This window comes from Cydia pomonella, chromosome 19 (genome assembly GCF_033807575.1).
Source record: "Cydia pomonella isolate Wapato2018A chromosome 19, ilCydPomo1, whole genome shotgun sequence".
Lineage (NCBI taxonomy): Eukaryota > Metazoa > Arthropoda > Insecta > Lepidoptera > Tortricidae > Cydia > Cydia pomonella.
In genome coordinates this window covers 8,073,518-8,093,872 of record NC_084721.1, presented here as the reverse complement: position 1 = coordinate 8,093,872, position 20,355 = coordinate 8,073,518, and the positions used below count along the sequence as shown (strand labels likewise).

Below are 20,355 nucleotides of genomic sequence, written 5' to 3'. Positions count from 1 at the left end.
AGACAGACAGACATGGCGAAACTATAAGGGTTCCGTTTTATGCCATTTGGCTACGGAACCCTAAAAACAAGACGAACGGACTTGGAAACAAAGGTGATGTGACGTCACATCATATACTAAAGTCCTAAATGTATGGAAGATCAAGGAAATTGCCATTTTGACCCTGAAATATTGCGTTTATGTGTATAGTTGTCATACAATTTATTTTTCAATAAAATGTAAGGAATCGAATGGTACCATTTTCTTTTCTATTTTTTAAATACAAAAAATAAATTGTTTGAGACTTCGGAGCCTTGTATTTTTTTATAATGTCCATATAAGTTTTAAAATTCCACTTTTTTATAATGGATGGCTCATTTTCTATCCATTTAACTAAATTTTGTTATAATATTCAACATGTGTCAAGTACCCAATTGAAGTTTCGATATCTTCACTAAAAATAAACATCATAATATATATTTATAATGATAAATATTTTATTAAATAATAAAATAACTCAATGCTTGCGGAAAACATACCTATTCTATTTTAGCAGTTAATTATGTAATGTAATTAAAAATCCGAACTTTCCCTTCGTTTCAACCTGTGTCGTTACGATGTGACCAACGCTAACGACGATAAAGAATAAAAGCGTTTTCTGTTTATTTTAGGTATAGTTAATCCTTTCGAGTAAAATTAAAATTGTAAGGAATGTCGATAAGTTTATCGATATGACTTTATTGACATGGCCATAAGACCCCTCTTTGTCAATAGAAAAAGGCGCGAAATTCATGAATGGTATGGGAAGTCAAATCTTTGCGCCAAAATTTTTTAAATTGACCATCTTTTCGTGTTCTAATGACAAGGTGGTTGTGCCAGAGTATAGTAGACAAATGTAAAGAATACAATACTCACTAGGAGGTCAAATGTCCTATTGCGTTTGTTATATGCGCTGTGTGCAAGAGTTTACAACACAACTTGATGTTTTTAATAGGACCTCGAATAGCACTAGATATTATCATTATCAGTTACAGCTCACTCAAACGTCAATTTCGCAGCTGATCGTCGGCGTGTTTTTAAAAATTGTAGGACTCAAAATGAGCACTAATAAATCAGAGGAAGCAAACAGGGAAAAGATTTTGAATGTGGCTAAGAAAAATCCTAAAGGTGTGTCAGATAAAGACATAAAAGCCGCTATTCCGGAGCTATCCTCTGGGGAACTAGTGGCTGCGATCAACTCGCTACTCCAGCAAGGGTGTTTTGATTTATTTAACCAAGGAGGATCTCTAATTTATAGGTACTCTATTATTCGTATTCCCAAGCAATTCGGAAAATAAGAGCCACGTTAAAATCAACATGCCTGGAATTTAATAAGGAAATTACCCTTTGTTACAGGTTAAAAGCTCAAACTAGTAAAACAGCTGTTAAAGGTGCAGACAATGAGGAGAAAGTGGTTTACAATTTAATAGAGGAGGCTGGTAATAAGGGAATATGGATTCGGGACATCAGAATTCGTTCTAACCTCGCCAATACACAGCTCACTAAAGTACTCAAAAGTCTTGAGAGCAAAAAAGTTATTAAGGCAGTGAAATGCGTAAACGTAAGTTAATAAATTTGGATTTAAGTGGAGTGATGGTCAATAAACTACTAAATCAATGGTCCAATTCTTGTTTATTTGGTTGAAGGCCAAGTCAAAATGGAAGCCACCCACACATGGAATGCCAGTTATTACTACTTTTAGAATAACCATAACTTCCATGATTTATTATCTGTACTTTTAATTTTATTTTTCAACTTTTAGGCTTCGAAAAAGAAAGTGTACATGTTGTATAATTTAGAACCAGATAGGTCTATATCTGGAGGAGCATGGTATCAGGATCAAGATTTTGAGTCTGAGTTTGTGGATATACTGAATCGCCAGTGCCTTAGGTTTTTGCAGCAAAGAGCTGACAAAATCAAGAACAATGTCCGAGGACCCATTGTAGGCAGAACTCAGTCTTACGCTACTGGTGCAGAAGTACACAAATACATAACTGACCTAGGAATTAGTAATGTGAGTATTTCAGACTACTATTTTAACTTGTAAAACAATAATTTAATAAATATAAAACTATTATTTTCTATAAAGAATAGATCATAGAAATTAACTTTGCACCAAACAATTTTTTTATGTAATATTATTTATGTAAATTATGGCATTAGGCAGGTCCACACAGAGCGAGCATACGGCCAACGTAGACGTGCCTAGACTGAGGCGGCGCTTTTCCTCACTTGAGCGTGCCGCCTCAGCTGAGGCACGTCTACACTGGCTCTTTTGTGCTTGAGGTAATTATATGCTTGCTCTGTGTGGACCCGCCTATTTATTAATATAATTCTATGTTCACTTAGAAAAATACTCCTCACTTCAGGTCACCCTAGATGTTGAAGATGTCATCACAATTTTGAACACACTAGTATATGATGGCAAGGCAGAGAGCAGTGTGTATCCTGATGGCAGCAAGGTGTTTCGCGCCGTTGAATCCCTACTACCACCCCCAGGGCTGGTGCAAGTGCCCTGTGGAGTGTGCCCTCTCATACACAAGTGCTATTCCAAAGGACTCATCACCCCACAGGACTGTACTTATATGAATGAATGGCTAGAATAATAAACATATAAAAATATGTGATTGTGTTATTTATTGTATCTTTACAGTAGGCAACATGGGAGACATCAGATGTAAATATTGAATGCCCTAAATTATTCTTTAGTCACACATAGCTGCAAAATACTTTTAAACATGTGTTCTAGCTAAAAACTCTGTACTAACTAACCTAGTGTTATCTTGTTATTGGTTACTGGTCTAATATAATAGTTGTATAATTACCCTTTTTTCACACCTTTACAGCAAATTGAATCATACAACATTACACATTTGTTGAATCATAGTTGACTATAGTTCTTGTATGTCTAATGAGTTATGATGTCAGTACCTCAAAAAAAGAAAGATAATATTATTGGATACAATTTATTTACATTGTTGCCTAATAAATTAGTATTTATACATTTGAGTTTACAAGTCATACTTTGTAGACTTGCATAGACCTAGTGTGGTAACAAACATTGAATCACTACACTACTCAGTAAGTATTAAGCATGCACTAATCTTATTATTTTGCCTATTAAATGTCTGCTTAGCAACATTATTTTAATTTATAGCTTGAATGTGTATAATATACACTAGCTTTTTACACTCAAATACTATAGCCATAAAACATTTCAAACCAAAATGTATACATCATCAAGTACCTGATAACTCCCAGTATCTTGTGTCAACCCTTCTAGAGTAAAAAGTTTCGAACACAAATGCAAACTGGTTGGCAGTAAAGATTAAAAGCAATTTATAAACATTGTCATTTATAAATTTTAAGCTTCACTAACTTCAAAGAAAAGCGCAGCAAAATAAATACTGCCAATATACAAAAAAAAACTTTATACAATAGAATGTGTTATATCATAACCATAACAAACTAACTTTCCCTAAATTTTACAAATTTGCATACACTTTAAAACAAGCTCTTAAAGTTATGTTCAATGTTGTAGAGAGCCTCTGAAAGTACAGCACTATCACGTTTCTGAGACTGTATTTTCTTTTCTTGTTGTTTATTGTCCTCTACCCTTTGGCTATGAGGAAATATTGAACTAAAAACATCCATTTGGATGTAATTCAATGATTGAAGTATTAGTCCTTTGTCAGGGTATGGTGTGGAAATAAGTTGAGCCTCAGCTGTCATCATTTTAGAGCCATCTTGTGGCCTTTGCTGTGCTGGAGGCTGTTGGGTGGTGGGGGGCTGCTGGCCTTTTGGGGATGTTTGTCCAGCTGGGGGTTGTGGAGGGGAACTCTTAGCAGTAGTCAATTCTTCAAGTTCCTTCAGTGATTTGGTTATGTCCCTGACATCTGGAGGAGGGGCTTGTATCTTTTTACCACCTTAAATAGAATGTATTATTTTAGTTCTTAAACACAACACAGTAATAATAGCAGCAATGGTACCTACATTTTAATTTTATTTCATTAAACCTTACATTGCATTTCATTTTATAAAATTTATGAACAATAAGAAACAGGTGTATTAGGTTTGTAACACATATTGGTAGTGGGGTTGAGCCTCTGCCTCCCGAACTAGGTCCAAGCCTGTGTCTCAGGAGTCAGTGATTGCTCCTAGGTGTGAGCTCTCAATTTGGTAACAATGGTATCAGCAATAGAAATTCTTAAATAGGAAAAAAAAGCAAATGAAAAAAGAAGTGATATAAAAAAAGTAAGCCAACTTCTACAGATATATGTAAGTCAGTGCTTTAAACTGAAAATATAAAGAAATTTTGTTTGTTATTAATAAAGCAATAATACTGAAAAGTCGAGATGAGCTTATAATAGCTAACTGATACTCACTGACTGAATGAATGAGGCGCTCCATTTCCCTGATCTGTGTTTCTTGTTGCTGGACTGCAAAGTACAAGTCTGTAATAGTATTGGTTATGTGTTTCAGCTCATCTATACGAGCTTGTTCTTTAGCTGCCTCTTTTTTGCTTTGCCTGCAAACAATAAAATAATACAAACTTAAGACAACCATGTTACTGCAAGTTTATTAAAAAAAAAAAAAAAAAACCATTTATTGCTCAAAGATCAATGAAATTTTGATTTGAAACATAAACAGAAAATTACCTGCTATATTCCACAGTAATCAGGGCAGCACCAATAATAAAAATGACTGATTCACCCAGCAGATTGGCACCCAGCTCAATGGCCATTTCCTGGCTCAGCACAGGTATGTTTACAGGTTTACCCAAATTTAGGACCCACATCTTAGCTTTCACCTCGCACCAATTGTAGACTGAACAAATCAATAATCAACATCAACATTCAATATTCATATTCATTTTAATGTAATCATAAAACGGTCACTAAACATATACTTACATTGGGCAGGAGGCATACAAACATACGTCCTGAAAAAGGGACTATTTTTGGCTCGTTCTTTACATGCATTAGCGATGGGTTTGCTGATCTGCTTGATTAGTAACACAGACAATTTGGCAATAGGAAACGCTCCAATAACCATTGTCGCTTATAATTCTAGGGATTGTAATAACACAGCAAATATTAATATAGAAATTCTAGCCCTACTAGGGAAAACCGAACAAACGATTGCATGTATCAATTTAATTTTGCAAGTTTTCTGCTATTCGTATAACACCATTCATACATAATCTGACATTAACAAAAATCTGTCAGTGTCAGTGCCAAAAACGAATACAGACTAACCAAAAATTTATCACTTACCAGCGTATTTAATAATGTCTCAAATATAGATTGGCCTAGGACTGTCTCATTGAAGTCTTATTTCAAACATAGACAGAGAGAATTATACTGTCTTTGTCTTACGCTGGTACTAGCAGCTAGCACTCAAAAGAAAGAAATGGTTTTCCAGGGGGCCTACCGCGAAAACCGAAATTCGCAAATTGCGGGGATCTTTCCCTTTTACTCTTCGTAAGACGTAATCAGAGTGACAGAGAAAAATGCCCGCAATTGACGAATTTCGATTTTCCCGGTAGCCGCCCGGGGGGCCTACCGCAAAAATCGAAGTTCGTCAATTGCGGGCATTTTTCTTTGTCACTCTAATTTGGTCCTAGTGAGAGTAAAAGAGAAAGATCCCCGCAATTTGCGAATTTCGGTTTTTGCGGTAGGCCCCCTGATTCTTACTGATTGACAAATTGCGTTTACCTTATATTGTATGTCTATGCGTTTACCGGACTAGTCCACAGACCACTTGTTGCCTCGAACGATATGTCGTTTGACATACTTTGACAGTTAAAGAAAAAAGGAAATAGCTGTAAACAAACAATGGATGGATGTTCAGTTAGAAATTAATTCGTTAACATATATCATGAGACGGTTACCTCTTTGCAAAATCGTAGTTTTACTGGGTTTTAGTTTTATGATAATTTATTTATACTCTTGGATTAGTAATGATGATGTGAAGAACTTTGTATATAGATCTCGGGGTACAACGAACACTAAGTTATTAACGCTGTAAGTAACCGTTTAAAATCTATTTTATATTCTCATCTTTTTTGCATAGCACTATTTATATAATACGTCCTTTTTTTTCAGAAAACCTCAAAGTACTGTACCTCAGAAGACTACCATAAACAGAATCGTTTTGTCGTTCGTCGTGTGTGACTCAAGATTCAACGAATCCCTGAATGTTGTTAAATCAGTGTTACTGTTTACCAAGACCCCCGTACACTTCGTCATATTCACAGACGACAATCTTAAATTGAAATTTAATGACACTCTTAGCAACTGGAGAGTGCTAACCGACTACCAGCTTGATTTTGAGCTGCACAGCATTAACTTCCCTGAGGATCATGTTGATGATTGGATGAACTTATTCAGCAAATGTGCTGCACAACGATTATTTATTCCGGTAATAATCATTATAACATTTGCTTGATCTTATTTGTAAGTTTTGACATTGTAAATTTATATTTTGGATTTTATAAGTATTTACCTACTTAATCTTATTCGAGTTGTATTGACAATCCTTATTTTAGCTATAATTTTATATTATTAGTATTGTTATTATTTTAATTTTATTTTGATGATCATGATAGAAATTCTTATATTTTTGACATCAATGCAAACTTATTATGTAATTATCTTTCATGAAATAAATCATCTAATCTATTCTATTATAATTGTGATCACATAGTGCAACATACAGCACATATTTCCGTTATAAACCTACATGTGATACAATACAATACAAATATTCTTTATTGCTCACTAATATGAAAGAACATAATGACATACAAATTAAACATACAACTTAGACTATGGTAGACAACGGGCGGTCTAATCGCTAAAGAGCGATCTCTTCCAGACAACCTCAGGGTAGTGGAGACAAGGTAAAAAAAAACAAGTGAGGTGATGCTGTGAGTGATAGAAGTTGAGAGATAATAATACCAAATTATACACATACATAAATAGCAAATAATATAAACTACATACACTACATACATAAATAAATGATTTTCATTTCATTTCATTTCATAAATGTGATGTGACCTATCATCTTGCAATTTCATACTAAGTAAGTAAGTTCATTGTCTAAGTACCCTCAACACAAGCCTTATTGAGCTTACTGTGGGACTTAGTCAATTTGTTTAATTATATCCTATAATATTTATTTATTTATGTTGTCTAAAGTGTCTCACACAGACATTTCAGTTGGTTTACCTTTCCTGTCATAACAAAATATATAATTTTTCAGAAACTGATCACCCACATTGATGCCATGATCTATGTTGACACTGACACCCTGTTCCTGGGCCCCGCTGATGAGTTGTGGCGAAAGTTCTCCCTGTTCAACATCTCCCAAATATCTGCCATGGCCCTGGAAAATGACAATCCAAATGTATCTTGGTACCCTAGATTTGCCAAGCATCCATTTTATGGGAAGTATGGTGAGTGTATAATCTTAGTTTTATTATTGTCTTATTATACACGTTACACCAGCCACTGAAAGTGGGGTGGGTACACGTCATATAGGTCATACTGAACAACTTTAACTGTGAGACAAACCCCAAAATCATGTTAAAAAAATTGACTCTCCCATACAAGATATCAACATCAGCCAGCCAAAATGTATGGGGGAGTCATTTTTATTTCACGATTTCGAGGATAGTCCCATGGTAAATGTTGCTCAGTATGACCACTTTAAGTGGCTGGTATAAGACATTGCAGATATGTATATTATTGGATTGGTAACTTGTGTCCTGCTCTGACTCTGCTGCTTATGTATAAGCATAATGAAATTGACAAATCAATCAAATTTTATTCTAGCATCAGCTCAATTTAAATTTGACTTTAGCATCACTAAAACAAGACCTAGAAGATAAGCTCATTTGTCCATGTAAACTTTAACAGTTATTGTTTGTATATTTTCAGGGCTAAATTCAGGTGTGATGTTAATGAATTTGACAAGAATGAGAGACTTTGGTTGGGTTGACTATGTCACCCCAATCATGCTTAAATGGAAATTGTACATACCATGGGGAGATCAGGTAATTAAGGGTACATTACTATGTAAGCCAGAAAATAAGGAATTGGAAACAAGTTTCATTGTCACTTTCTGGATATTTCACTGAAGTGCTTGAAACATGAACATTTCTCCTCACAAAATACTAAAAACTATGTTGTAACTGGACAAGTAATACAATTATACATAGTAGGATGGTCCAAAAAAATTAAGTTAATAATATTCCTTTTCCACAAGGGTCTTTTTTTATCCAATATACACAGAAATTATCCATATCAAAATTTTAGGCAAATAAACATCATTTGGAGGTTGCTTTAAATGAAACTATTCTGCCATACTAAAATGGTAGATAATAAAATATTAAGCCATCAATAATTCTGTTTTGGATATGTTTTAATGGCTCTATTTACGTTTTATCTATTAGTTATATAAGTGTGTAAAAAATATGCCGGTCAAAAAAAATATTTTTATGTTAATTTGTAATTTTGTATGTTTTTGTTTGTATGAGATTATTGCAAATCACAAAATTATTGGCAAATAAGTTCAAATTTGGCACAATTATTAGTGATTCATATAAAAATAAAGGGAGCCTTGTGGAGATAAAATTTGCTACACTTTTTTTTTCATACAAAGTTGGACCACCCTAACACATAAAGAAAGTTCTTCATATTTGACTGAAACTGGCAAAATGTTCCACTTTGTTGCTTGCCATAAGGACCAGATTTGCTTGTACCCTTATATGTATAACCTGTCAAGGTGTCCTTATGGCAAGCGACAAAGTGGGACTTTTTATAATTTTATATTTTTTTATAATTTTACTGATTATAAATTTGCACACTTGCATGAACTGTAAAACTGTATTGTAAATATCTCCATACTGTATCAATGAAAATGAATGATTTCTGATAATTTATTCCAATCTATACCAATGTAGCTCTGAACTTGTGTAGTCAAAAAGCATTCTAATTTACTCAAGTTGTCTTTGCATATCCTGTCTTAATCTCTGTTCACAGGATATAATAAACGTGATATTCCACTACCACCCCCGCGCCGTGCTCGAGCTCTCGTGCCGCTACAACTACCGCACGGACCAGTGCATGTACGGCGACGCGTGCCCCGACGCTACCACCAACGGCGTGTTCCTCCTGCACGGCAGCAGGAAGGCCTTCCACGCGCACAAGCAGCCCGCTTTTGAGGTATTCTATGAGTGGCAGCTATTTGTTGTAAAGCCTGAAAAGATTCTATTCTGCCTGGTGTTATGAGGTTATCATTCTCAATGTCCTGTAGATATTTGCGGTAGAATATTTTAATCTAAAAAAAATCAGTCGACAGATTTTTTAAATAATCACATACAAATACATTCAAACAAACAGTGTCTCACCCCAATTGCATATGTAGGTATACTGTCGCTAAATGTAGTTACTATCCAAAAACTGACCAGGGATTGCCGTTAACTGGTAATAGTTTCTTTTGTTTACTCTTTCTTTGAAGACACGGTGTCTTAGATACCAAGTCTAAATATGGTAGTCTGGCAGAGAATACAAGAGATGGGAGAAAAATCTATTCCTTACTATTACGCATTAAAATAGACAAAGCAAATCGCTAAATGAATAGTATGTCAAAAACGTAGGAATTATCTAGGAATGCATCTGCTTCTCACGTAATCGTTGTTCAGTAATGGAACAGGGAAGGTGCTACTGCCTCTCCAAAAATGTATCCTTTTTACTGCTTCTATACACACAGTATAATTGGCAAGTCATTTTACAGGATTATATAACTATAAAAAAAATAATTAAAAATGATGTGTCAGGAATAAAGGCTAGTTCAATCAATTCAATTCAAATTTTGCAGGCAGTATACCGAGCCATCGAGGAGTGGCCTGTCGGCTCGGACCCCACCGACTTACCGGCCGTACTCGAGCGCTACTTCACGGAGGCGCCTTCCTCGCTCTGCGGCAACCTCAAGGACGCCTTCCTGAAGATCCCCACGGCCACAATAACCAGGCTGCATAGGAAACCCGACAGGTATATACACTCTGCAGTATACCGGGCTATCAAGTGGTCTGTCGGCTCTGACCCCTCGGACTTGCCGGCCGTACTCGAGCACTACTTCACGGAGGCGCCGTCCTCGCATTGCGGCAAACTCAAGGACGCCCTCCTGGAGGTCTCCGCTTCCACAATAGCCATGCTGCATAGGAAACCCGACAGGTTACCTTTGCAGTATACCGGCTATCAAGGAGTGGTCTGTCGGCTCTGACCCCTCGGACTTACCGGCCGTACTCGAGCACTACTTCACGGAGGCGCCGTCCTCGCATTGCGGCAAACTCAAGGACGCCCTCCTGGAGGTCTCCGCTTCCACAATAGCCATGCTGCATAGGAAACCCGACAGGTTACCTTTGCAGTATACCGGCTATCAAGGAGTGGTCTGTCGGCTCTGACCCCTCGGACTTACCGGCCGTACTCGAGCACTACTTCACGGAGGCGCCGTCCTCGCATTGCGGCAAACTCAAGGACGCCCTCCTGGAGGTCTCCGCTTCCACAATAGCCATGCTGCATAGGAAACCCGACAGGTTACCTTTGCAGTATACCGGCTATCAAGGAGTGGTCTGTCGGCTCTGACCCCTCGGACTTACCGGCCGTACTCGAGCACTACTTCACGGAGGCGCCTTCCTCGCTCTGCGGCAACCTCAAGGACGCCTTCCTGAAGGTCTCCACGGCCACAATAGCCAAGCTGCATAGGAAACCCGACAGGCATCATTAATTTACAATTTTATGCTAAAATTATGACAGAGACGCTAAAGTGTCTCATTCCATCTGTTTATTCGTTTAATTATATATTAAAGTATATTATAGGCATGTTTTTAAATGTAATTTGAGTGTAATTAAAATAAGTATTGGACATTCTTACACAAATTGAGTAAGCCCCACAGTAAGCTGAAGAAGGGTAGGGTACTCAGACAGCGATAAATATAATACAAACATATATAAATACTTAAATGCATAGAAAACACCCATGACTCAAGAACAAATATCTGTCTCATTACATAAATAAATATCCTTACTGGGTTTTGAATCCAGGACCATTAGCTTCATCGGCTTTATTCCCTCTAGGCCAAATCATCGAGAAATTTGTTTCGACGCGCGTTCAATAACACTAATCTAACATGTATTTAATTCTCACAGGTAGCGACTTCATCTTACGAAGTTGAAGAGCGAAGGGACCATTACAATGAGGTGAATAACTAGAATTAAGGTTGGTGATCGGAGGTAAGGTTAGAAAATGATCTTTAGAAGTTATCATTAATTCTACAGTTTTTATTTTAATATGACTGGATTTAATCCGTAACTTTGTGTCTGCAAATACAGGACAATCTCACTAATCTGGCACTAATCGATATTTTTTTAGTATGTTGAAGCAATACACTATATTCATAAACTAAATACAAAGGAAATTGTACTGTTATCTGGATTTTAGGCATTTATAAAAATATTCAAGAGTGATAATGTAACCGCACATAGTAAATTTGGGCGTAGAAGGACCACGTGCATCCCTATTTTAGTGCCGGATTATTGAAATTTCACTGTAAATTACCTATTACATTCCTTTGACTATCGGAGGAAATGTACCATTGCGTAAACTTACCTTTTTTCGTGCGTTATAAATATTGTAAGGATATAATGACGTGATTGGACCCGATTGGTCAGCTAGTTTCCAACAAACAAAATACAGGTATCTTAGTTTAATAAGATAGTTTCAGCCGCTTAAGATTAGATTTAGAGTCACATGAACCCACCGCCAAAAATTGTAGATTTAGTTGCTAAAAATGGTATATAGAGTCCAAACAAGATAAGTTGGCAGAGATTCTGATGGGTTATTAAACGTCAGACTTCTATGAAATTATGACGTTTACTTGACGCTTGCACCGTCTAGGCTATTCAAAATCGCTGCGAACTTATCTAGGTCTGACTCTAGTATATACAAAGAAAATATAGCGAGTTTTGTATATGAAACTGCTACTCGCTTTGTATTTAAATTTATAGCAACTGAAACTAATCCCGTCAACTGGGATGAATAGGAACAGCTGGGGTAAATAGGGACATAATCTAAAATATGATTTACCTGACAAAAATACCCACACAAATTATATTATACTGAATCTACTGGTATTTTCAATAGAATGATATAATAAATGTCTTAAGTTTAGACGACCGGTCTCTAAAATATGATTTACCTGACAAAAATACCCACACAAATTATATTATACTGAATCTACTGGTATTTTCAATAGAATGATATAATAAATGTCTTAAGTTTAGACGACCGGTCTGGCCTAGTGGGTAGTGACCCTACCTATGAAGCCAATGGTCCTAGTTTCGAATCCCGGTGAGAGCCGACGTAGCTTTATTTGACGTATATAAGTGCATTGTAATATGCCTACTTGGAAAATAAACTATCTTTATCTTTAAGGGCATTTATTTGTATGATGGGCACAGATATTTGTTACCGAGTCACAAATAGGTGTTTTCTATGTATTTAAGTATTTGTATATTATATATATCATTGTCTGAGTACCCACAAGTCCCACAACACAAGCTTCCTTGAGCTTACCGTGGGATTTAGTCAATCTGTGTAAGAATGTCCTATAATATTAAAAAAAAACCGTTATTTATTAAGCATACACTACTATCCTTCCCTTGCCTCTATATTTACGAGATATGCATTTTTGTAAAACTGAATATTGAACTATTCACCTTCACAGGAGACAAAGAAACAACACGGTCACATAGACGCTGAAGGTTAGCATTGCCAACTACTAGCAAGTTAGTACTTCGGAAAAAAAAGCGCGTATTGTATGTGTATTAATATATTCAATAAAATACCAGCTGAAATAAAGATATTGCCTATTAATGAATTCTAAAAGACATTGTATAAAATACTAATTGACAATTGTTTTTACAGTATAAACGAATTTTTATTGCATACGTTTTAAATGTTAATTGATATCTGAAAATCTTTTATAATTATTTCATCCTATTTTTTTTTTTTTTTTGTAATTTTAATATTTTCATGCTATTGACTCCTCATTAAATTATTTCTTATTAGTTGATGTTAAATTATATTTAATCATATAAATATAATTTATTTTAATTGACCGAGTGATCTAATCAGGCGGGCCGTATGCTTGTTTGCCACCGTCGTGGTATATAAAAAAAAACAAGTTATCACTGACAACTGTTCACATGTCTACATGGACTGAATATATCATGGGACACAATGCTTGTAATTTAAGATCTTATGTTACCATATGTTCATTGTGAATAAACGATTTCATTTCAAAAGTGTAAGATTTTTTTAAAGAAACTGTCAGGTAAATCACATTTTAAGTTTTGTCCCTATTAATCCCAGCTAGCCTTATTCACCCCGGTTGACGGTAACAGAAATTTCATGTTATTACATAATGTAATTTCAGAATGAGAGCTAAACTTCGATTGTATGGCGGCGCCAAGATTCATGTGACTCTTAATTAAGTGAGCAGCTAAGGTATTTAAATGTATTACATTAATCTGAGAAGAAATTGAGTACTCATATTTTAGTGTTTGATTTCCGTGTTTACGTTAGCTAATAAAAGTTGTGTTTCGGAAAAATGGACCTTAATGTGGCCGTACAGTGATTCTATTTATCATTACTATTAATTACAAGTAAGATACATATAGTTCACTTGTAATATAACATATATTATGAAACACTTTGCGACGTTTACTGCTCTAAGGTAGTTTTTTTCTGAGACACAAATGTCACCAATGTATTATATTTATACAATTAAGATTTAAAGTATTTGAAATGTTGCCTTAATATAATATCATAGTATTCACCAGGGCAGTGGTTCCCAAAGTTGACTGGGCTCCGACCCACCTAACAAAACCGGCCAAGTTCAGGACCCACCTAATCATTGCCTAAAATCTGGCCTTACATAGCTATGGAGTACTGAAAGTAAGTAGTACTTTTATAGCTTCATCAAACAAGCAACTGCATTTTGTTGTTGGCATGTCGTCTAATGTTACAAGGCCCACTCAAATTTCGCTCGCGACCCACCAATGGGTCGCGTCCCATGGTTTGGGAACTGCTGCACTAGGGTATTATGTTAAATTAAATTCATCCATTGTTGTTACCAAGAGACCAACTGATATATTACTGTGTATAAGTTTACATTTATTTACTGTTAATTGGCTTTATCGTAGCATATGCATATATTTATAGACAACGAGCTGACCTCGGAAAATGCTCTAGTTTTATTGCTACGCTACGCTATAGATATTAAGTACTTGATCCGGGAAATCTAGCAGCTATTTATTGATGTAGGCCAGAGTAGCAAGCCAGCAAAGAGGTGGCACACATTTTTCGATTGCTCATGATTTTATTTGGCGCTTGAATGACACTGGCTTAACATATCATTAAGAAAACAGCAGGTGGTACTTATTTACTTTATAAAAATGTCTGGCAATGTTATACCTATTCCAATTGTACAAAACAAACTCAATCAAACCAAGAACTCGCGATTTTTTTTACTTCGGTGATTTTATAACCTCAGTTATTTGTTGGCTTGTCACTCTGGCATCCACCGATGGACAGCTGCCAGATTCGCGAATCAAAACTAAATTTATTAGTAAACTAACTAGACCAGTTCCATCGCTCTCATTATCATATATGTAGGTAGGAGCTAGCTCTTAGTTCATTAATTATTAGTTAATGACGCACGGTTTATATTAAATCTTGTCAGAAGTTTTCCATTCTCAGAAAATATGTCTTCTATCTGATAAGTGATAACCTCGACGGTATATGTACCTAAATGTAAAGAGTAGTAAATGGTTTGTAATTAGACGCAACCGCAGACATATTCTGAGTACCGCCGAGAGCTTATGAAATGGAAATTACAAGGGAGGTATTGGAGTGGACGAAGCGCCAATCACAATTAGCGGACTGATAGCGTCACTCATTAGTGAACTATGATACAATAAAATTTAACGAATGCTTTAACGGTGACATACTGTTAAGCCAAACCAAACTCCAAACTCAAAATTTATTTCCTACAATTATGTAGGTGGTGTGTTGACGTGCCTAAAATGCGCTCGGAAATTTAGTAGGAAGGTTGGTTACGCGAGCCATCTAAAAGTGCAGCAGAGAGTGGGACAGCTACACTCTGTTAACAGTAATTAAAAATGTCCACTCCAGAACACAGTCGCTGTGGCCGAAATCGGTCAGGAGTCATCATCATCATACTGCTAAGTACATCTGACCCTACACCGTGATTATCTTAACCCGTGGTCCTGGAAATAGGTACCTGATTTGATCAACGAAAGGATAAGAACCAATTAATTAGTCACTGGTCTAAATTTTGCTGTAGCAATTTTTATTTGTTTTACTTCCGTATACGTATTGGCTAGTTATCGCGGCGAATAGATTTCCACATTATTATACATAGGGGCTACTATTCGGTATCTAAGTGTTAACATTTTATCCAAATTGATTTTAAAAGTGGCACCTACTGATAAAAAACGAGTTTCCGATTTGGATTGTCTTCTTAAAAGTCATATTTCACGCAATTTTTTAGTCGTTAAAATGCTATTGGTTCGTATCATTCGGTTTCCAATGAACCTTGGACCTAAAAATGCAGAAATTGAGCAAATCAAGGAGAAAACGGACATATACTCAGATACTCCCTTTTGTCTGCCGACGATGCGATTGAAAAGAGGAAGAAAGTAAAATTTATAGTCGTTCGATTTGAAGCTGGCCCGAAGCGGCTAATCTTTTGTCTATTGTTAACTAAAACCGCGCGTGCTACTACCTGCAAAAAAAGGGTCGTATAATTCTTATTGGCACCTGAGCGCGGGCTAGTCCAACGCTCAAAACACCAGTGTAGGTGTGCTCTCCGATAACGCGCCTTTGTTATGCATATCAAGGACACTTTTTAGACGGGTTCGGTAGCGTTCGACTCGCCGGCACTCAGTAACCGTATAGGGACCACACAAGAAATAGCAAATTATTTTTCCATTTGTTCATTTTGAATCTTATTTCAATTACCATAGGAGTTGTAATTAAATAACCGATTAAAGTGATAGTTAACAATAGACAAAGGATAAGCCGTTAGGGCCCAGCTACAAATCTAACGACTATACCCGGAGTCCGTTTCTAATCTGTGTCGCTAATCTTAATCGCTACTTAAATTCGGAGTTCCCAAGCCAAAAATCAGAGTAGACTACTTATCATTTATTAGAGGGCTCCGTTAAACCAACGGAAGTCGTACCTACTAAATTAATTTAAATGATACATAATATTAAAGCCTTGATCTAGTATAGGGCATGCAAAACTACATAACAGTGAGAATCTTCATCCTAACATTCAAATAGACTTAAAAGTCACTTTTTCTCAAACAAGTCATACCAGAGTATGAGATGATACACTAGAAAATATGAGTACATTCGTCTCTATTTAACCTAAATCTATATTCCTTGCTAAGCCAACGTCAGATATTGCACGCATGTTGTACAGGTAAACTAGTTGAGATGTTATACTACCTACATCTAAATAATTACTAAGTTGTATAAAGAACCATAAAACAAGAATAAAGATGGAGGATAGCGTGTTTTATGATTGTACATTTGCGGTTAGTTACATTATACTTATACCTTATACTCGCTATTTTTATGGTGCGCATTGCGCGTAAGATAGAAAAAATCTAATATATTTTACGTTGAGTTGTAGATTACTTGTCATTTAAAGTATTTATAGGCTTATTAATCTAGGTATTCTAGGTGATGTTGCGTTTAGTTAAGACCTATTTCAACATAGTTAATATATGTTTTTAATAAAATACTTTTTGGCACGAAATAAATTTACAAGCCAAGCATCTTTAACACAAGCACTTAAGATAATCTTCATGACATTGTTTATTGAATTACAAACAAGACATATTTTTTTTATTACTTTGCTAAAGTAATTGCAAGGAGAAACAGAACTAGTGTGGTAACACATCGTTATTTGTACGTTTAGCCATAAAGGTGTATGGGTGTGAGCATAAGTGTCTATTCTTTACCTACAACATTAATTACAGTTCAGATATGTTACTTTAGAATGACTATAGTTTATGTATGTATTAGTATGCATTATTGGCCCGAGTGGCAGTTGTCACGTCCATTAGCCTCTTAGGGCAGTTTCAGACTAGCGTTTTATACAAGCGTGCTCATACGCGCGTGTTAGATCGTATAGACCAAATGTGGAAATGTAACGCACAAATGTAACAACGACAAAAGCATCAAAAATCCTTAGGTATATGTCAGGGGAAATCCTGACGTATGGCAACCCTGCTCGTTGATATAATGTGTAATAAAGTTGGCATGGCTAATTGGTAACTAGAGTCAATATGTATATACCAATGTTGGCTATGTAACATAGCCTATGTCACATATAAAGGTTTCATTCCATTTGCGAAGGATTAAATTAAGTTTTAAGCGAAAACAATATTTTCACCACGCCAGCTTGTAAAGGCTCTTTTAAGTCTCTTTGTATTTTAAAAATTGATTTTCATATTAATTTTTCGTATTAATCGTACATTGTCAGTGTTACAATTCTATAAGAATGTTGCAATTTATTTGTAATGTTTTTGTGTTCGACTCAGGAGCTAAATTGGTTTAAACCCTCGTGCCTTGAAATGAAACCCTCGCAACTCCCCAGATTCCACTTTTGTGCCACTGGTTAAGCTCGTGGTTCAATTTTGTTATCTTTCCCTGTTGTTTTCCATATTGATATCTGAGATTAGGAGTAAAGTAAGATAGACGAGTTAAACAACAACTTTTCTCCCTTGTAAAACAATTAACTATTTACTACTAAATACATATTTTTTAAATATTTGCATATATGATTAGATTCTCGTATTCAGCTTTAAATTACATTAATTAAGGTGCTGCTTGCTATAGACATCGATGAGTTTATCTCAATTCAATTCTTAACATTGCAGACAAAGAACCATGATCTTAATTCTTAAGACAATGACGTATTTGAATTTATTAAGTTTTTACATAAGGTAAGACGAATAAACGAGCATAGTTTATTTTGTTCGGGGCAAGACAAACAGTATGAGGACTTGAGTACTCCATACAAGTTCTTGTCTTGTCCCGGTGATAGTCTTACCCCACCTTACATTTTTATTATAAGTAAAAACTCATACTATAGTATGAATTTTAGGAGATTTTTTTTTTAGCTTGGGCACTAATTTGTTGAACAAAAGCCTTTGTTTCTTTTATGCAGACCGGAGACGAAACCGAAAAAATCTTCTCATGAAATTCATATATGCTTTTGGCTAACCAGATCAAATAATTAGTTATGCTAAATGCTTTCTGAGCTCTTAAAAAGTCCATAATGGAAAAAATTAAGGACCACTAAGAGCTTTGAAATATTTGTAAAAAAATATAACCTATTAAACTGTTAAAATTACGAAATGCTGCAATATGCTAGCCGTGTCCGAGTCTCTTTTAGCACATTGTTTGAAATCATTAAGTACGTGTATTCATACCTAGATATGTATATAATATAGTTATTATTAGTATTCTGACTGCCTCATTATGTATTTTTATTTATTGAATGTCATTTTTTACCTTTATTTTAATAAAGACATGAAATAAACAAAGATTATCATATTTATCATTTTAACATTGTTGGGGTGATTAACGTGTTCACTACTAAGGCCGTTGTCACATTGGATGCGATTTGCACGTCGCTCCGATGTTGTCTCGCTCAAACATTGTCTGGATGCCAGCTTGGGCCCTTCGACTCAGTTCAAAGACGTGCTGTAAGAATCGTCGACGATCCCAAACTCACAAGCGGTATTGAACCTTTAAGTCTAAGGAGAGACTTTGCCTCCTTATGTGTGTTCTACCGCTTGTACAATGGGCTGTGCTCTGAAGAATTGTTTGACATGATGCCCACGGCTACTTTCTATCACCGCACCGCCCGCCGTCGGCAGGATGTTCATCCTCACACCCTAGAATCTAAATGGTCACGCACTGTGCGGTTTAAGAGGAACTTCCTCCCGCGCACGCTCCGGTTGTGGAATGAGCTACCTGCCGAGGTTTTCCCGAGGGTCTACAGTATGAGGTTCTTCAAAAAAGGAGTGTACAGATTTTTAAAGGGTTGGCAACGCGCATGTAACACCTCTGGAGTTGCAGGCGTCCATAGGCTACGGTGACTGCTTACCATCCAGGCGGGCCGTATGCTTGCTTGCCACCGTCGTGGTATAAAAAAAAAAAAAAAAAAACATCGGTGCGACGTCACGCGCGAATCGCAGTCAGTCTGATAACCACCTAAGACCTAACGCGCAATATCTCTCAGTTGGAATAATATATATGTTACTCATGTCTCATGCGCCATCGAGTCACAAGATAAAACAAACATAACTTTATATTAAATCCATTGTTTTGTGGACGATCGCGATCCGCTTAGTATTCGGATGCTGTCGATGCATGGAATGCGTCACCGTCACTACTCACACTGATGCAATTATGTATTCCAATCGCGGCGACCGTCAACGAGGCGAAAGCTCGATATTTTAATAATATGAGCGTGCAGTCCTATTACGGAGAGATCAGGAGGTCGCAGCTACTCTGGCTTATCTGATCATTCGACTCGTCTGCGAAATGCAAGCTTCGGAATATTCGAGCAGGCATGGCGATGGCGGGACGCCGCCGACGACAAAAAGTCCACGACCGAGATCTAATCTCGACAAAACTGGTTCCTCATGCGACTCACCTTGCACCCGTTCGCAGCTTTACGGTCATAATAAGTCGCTATTATAAAATCGTTGCTTGAGGACAATTGCATAATAAGATATGTAGTGGCATAGATTTATAGTGTGTAGTGGTACCAATGAATAAACAAAATAAAAGATAAAAAGTAACTCTAGGAAAAACAGCGGTACCTACAGCTAATAGTTAGCCGCTCTAATATAATGGTTGGTTGCTATTGCTCCAATGAATATATAAATATATATTCAAATAAAGAATTTTAAATTGTTGCACATGTAGGACTACCTACGCAGTCAGACTATTACTGTGCGTGTATAAGTAAGAAGAAACCTATGTTATTTCATTAACCATATGAGAGATTCCAAGTTTCGCTCTCGAGCAATGTCACTGATTTTCATGAGATCCTGTTTGATATTTCTTCTAGCCAATTGTTGGGGCAGTAATAAAAAAAGTAACGAGTTTAACCTACTTATTAGTATTTACTTATAACTTGGGCTTTTTTAGG

The 20,355-nt window shown here is 36.1% G+C and overlaps 3 protein-coding genes across 3 annotated transcripts; 2 read left to right on the top strand and 1 right to left on the bottom strand.

Annotated features, from left to right (window-relative positions):
- The first annotated feature begins 996 nt into the window (after positions 1-996).
- LOC133528431 (DNA-directed RNA polymerase III subunit RPC6-like) lies at positions 997-2,640 on the top strand. The gene is made up of 4 exons (XM_061865818.1): positions 997-1,276; positions 1,375-1,579; positions 1,781-2,032; positions 2,388-2,640. Exons 1-4 carry the CDS (start codon positions 1,077-1,079, stop codon positions 2,622-2,624), a joined length of 894 nt encoding a protein of 297 aa, XP_061721802.1. The 5' UTR covers positions 997-1,076; the 3' UTR covers positions 2,625-2,640.
- LOC133528432 (putative OPA3-like protein CG13603) lies at positions 2,639-5,242 on the bottom strand. Its single transcript, XM_061865819.1, has 4 exons — positions 4,932-5,242; positions 4,677-4,845; positions 4,404-4,546; positions 2,639-3,944 (listed from the first exon to the last, which is right to left on the bottom strand). Exons 1-4 carry the CDS (start codon positions 5,071-5,073, stop codon positions 3,523-3,525), a joined length of 876 nt encoding a protein of 291 aa, XP_061721803.1. The 5' UTR covers positions 5,074-5,242; the 3' UTR covers positions 2,639-3,522.
- Positions 5,243-5,532: 290 nt separating this feature from the next.
- Positions 5,533-18,739, top strand: LOC133528430 (glucoside xylosyltransferase 1-like). Its single transcript, XM_061865817.1, has 6 exons — positions 5,533-6,044; positions 6,126-6,441; positions 7,288-7,480; positions 7,965-8,080; positions 9,069-9,251; positions 9,907-18,739. Exons 1-6 carry the CDS (start codon positions 5,860-5,862, stop codon positions 10,309-10,311), a joined length of 1,398 nt encoding a protein of 465 aa, XP_061721801.1. The 5' UTR covers positions 5,533-5,859; the 3' UTR covers positions 10,312-18,739.
- Positions 18,740-20,355: the final 1,616 nt, after the last annotated feature.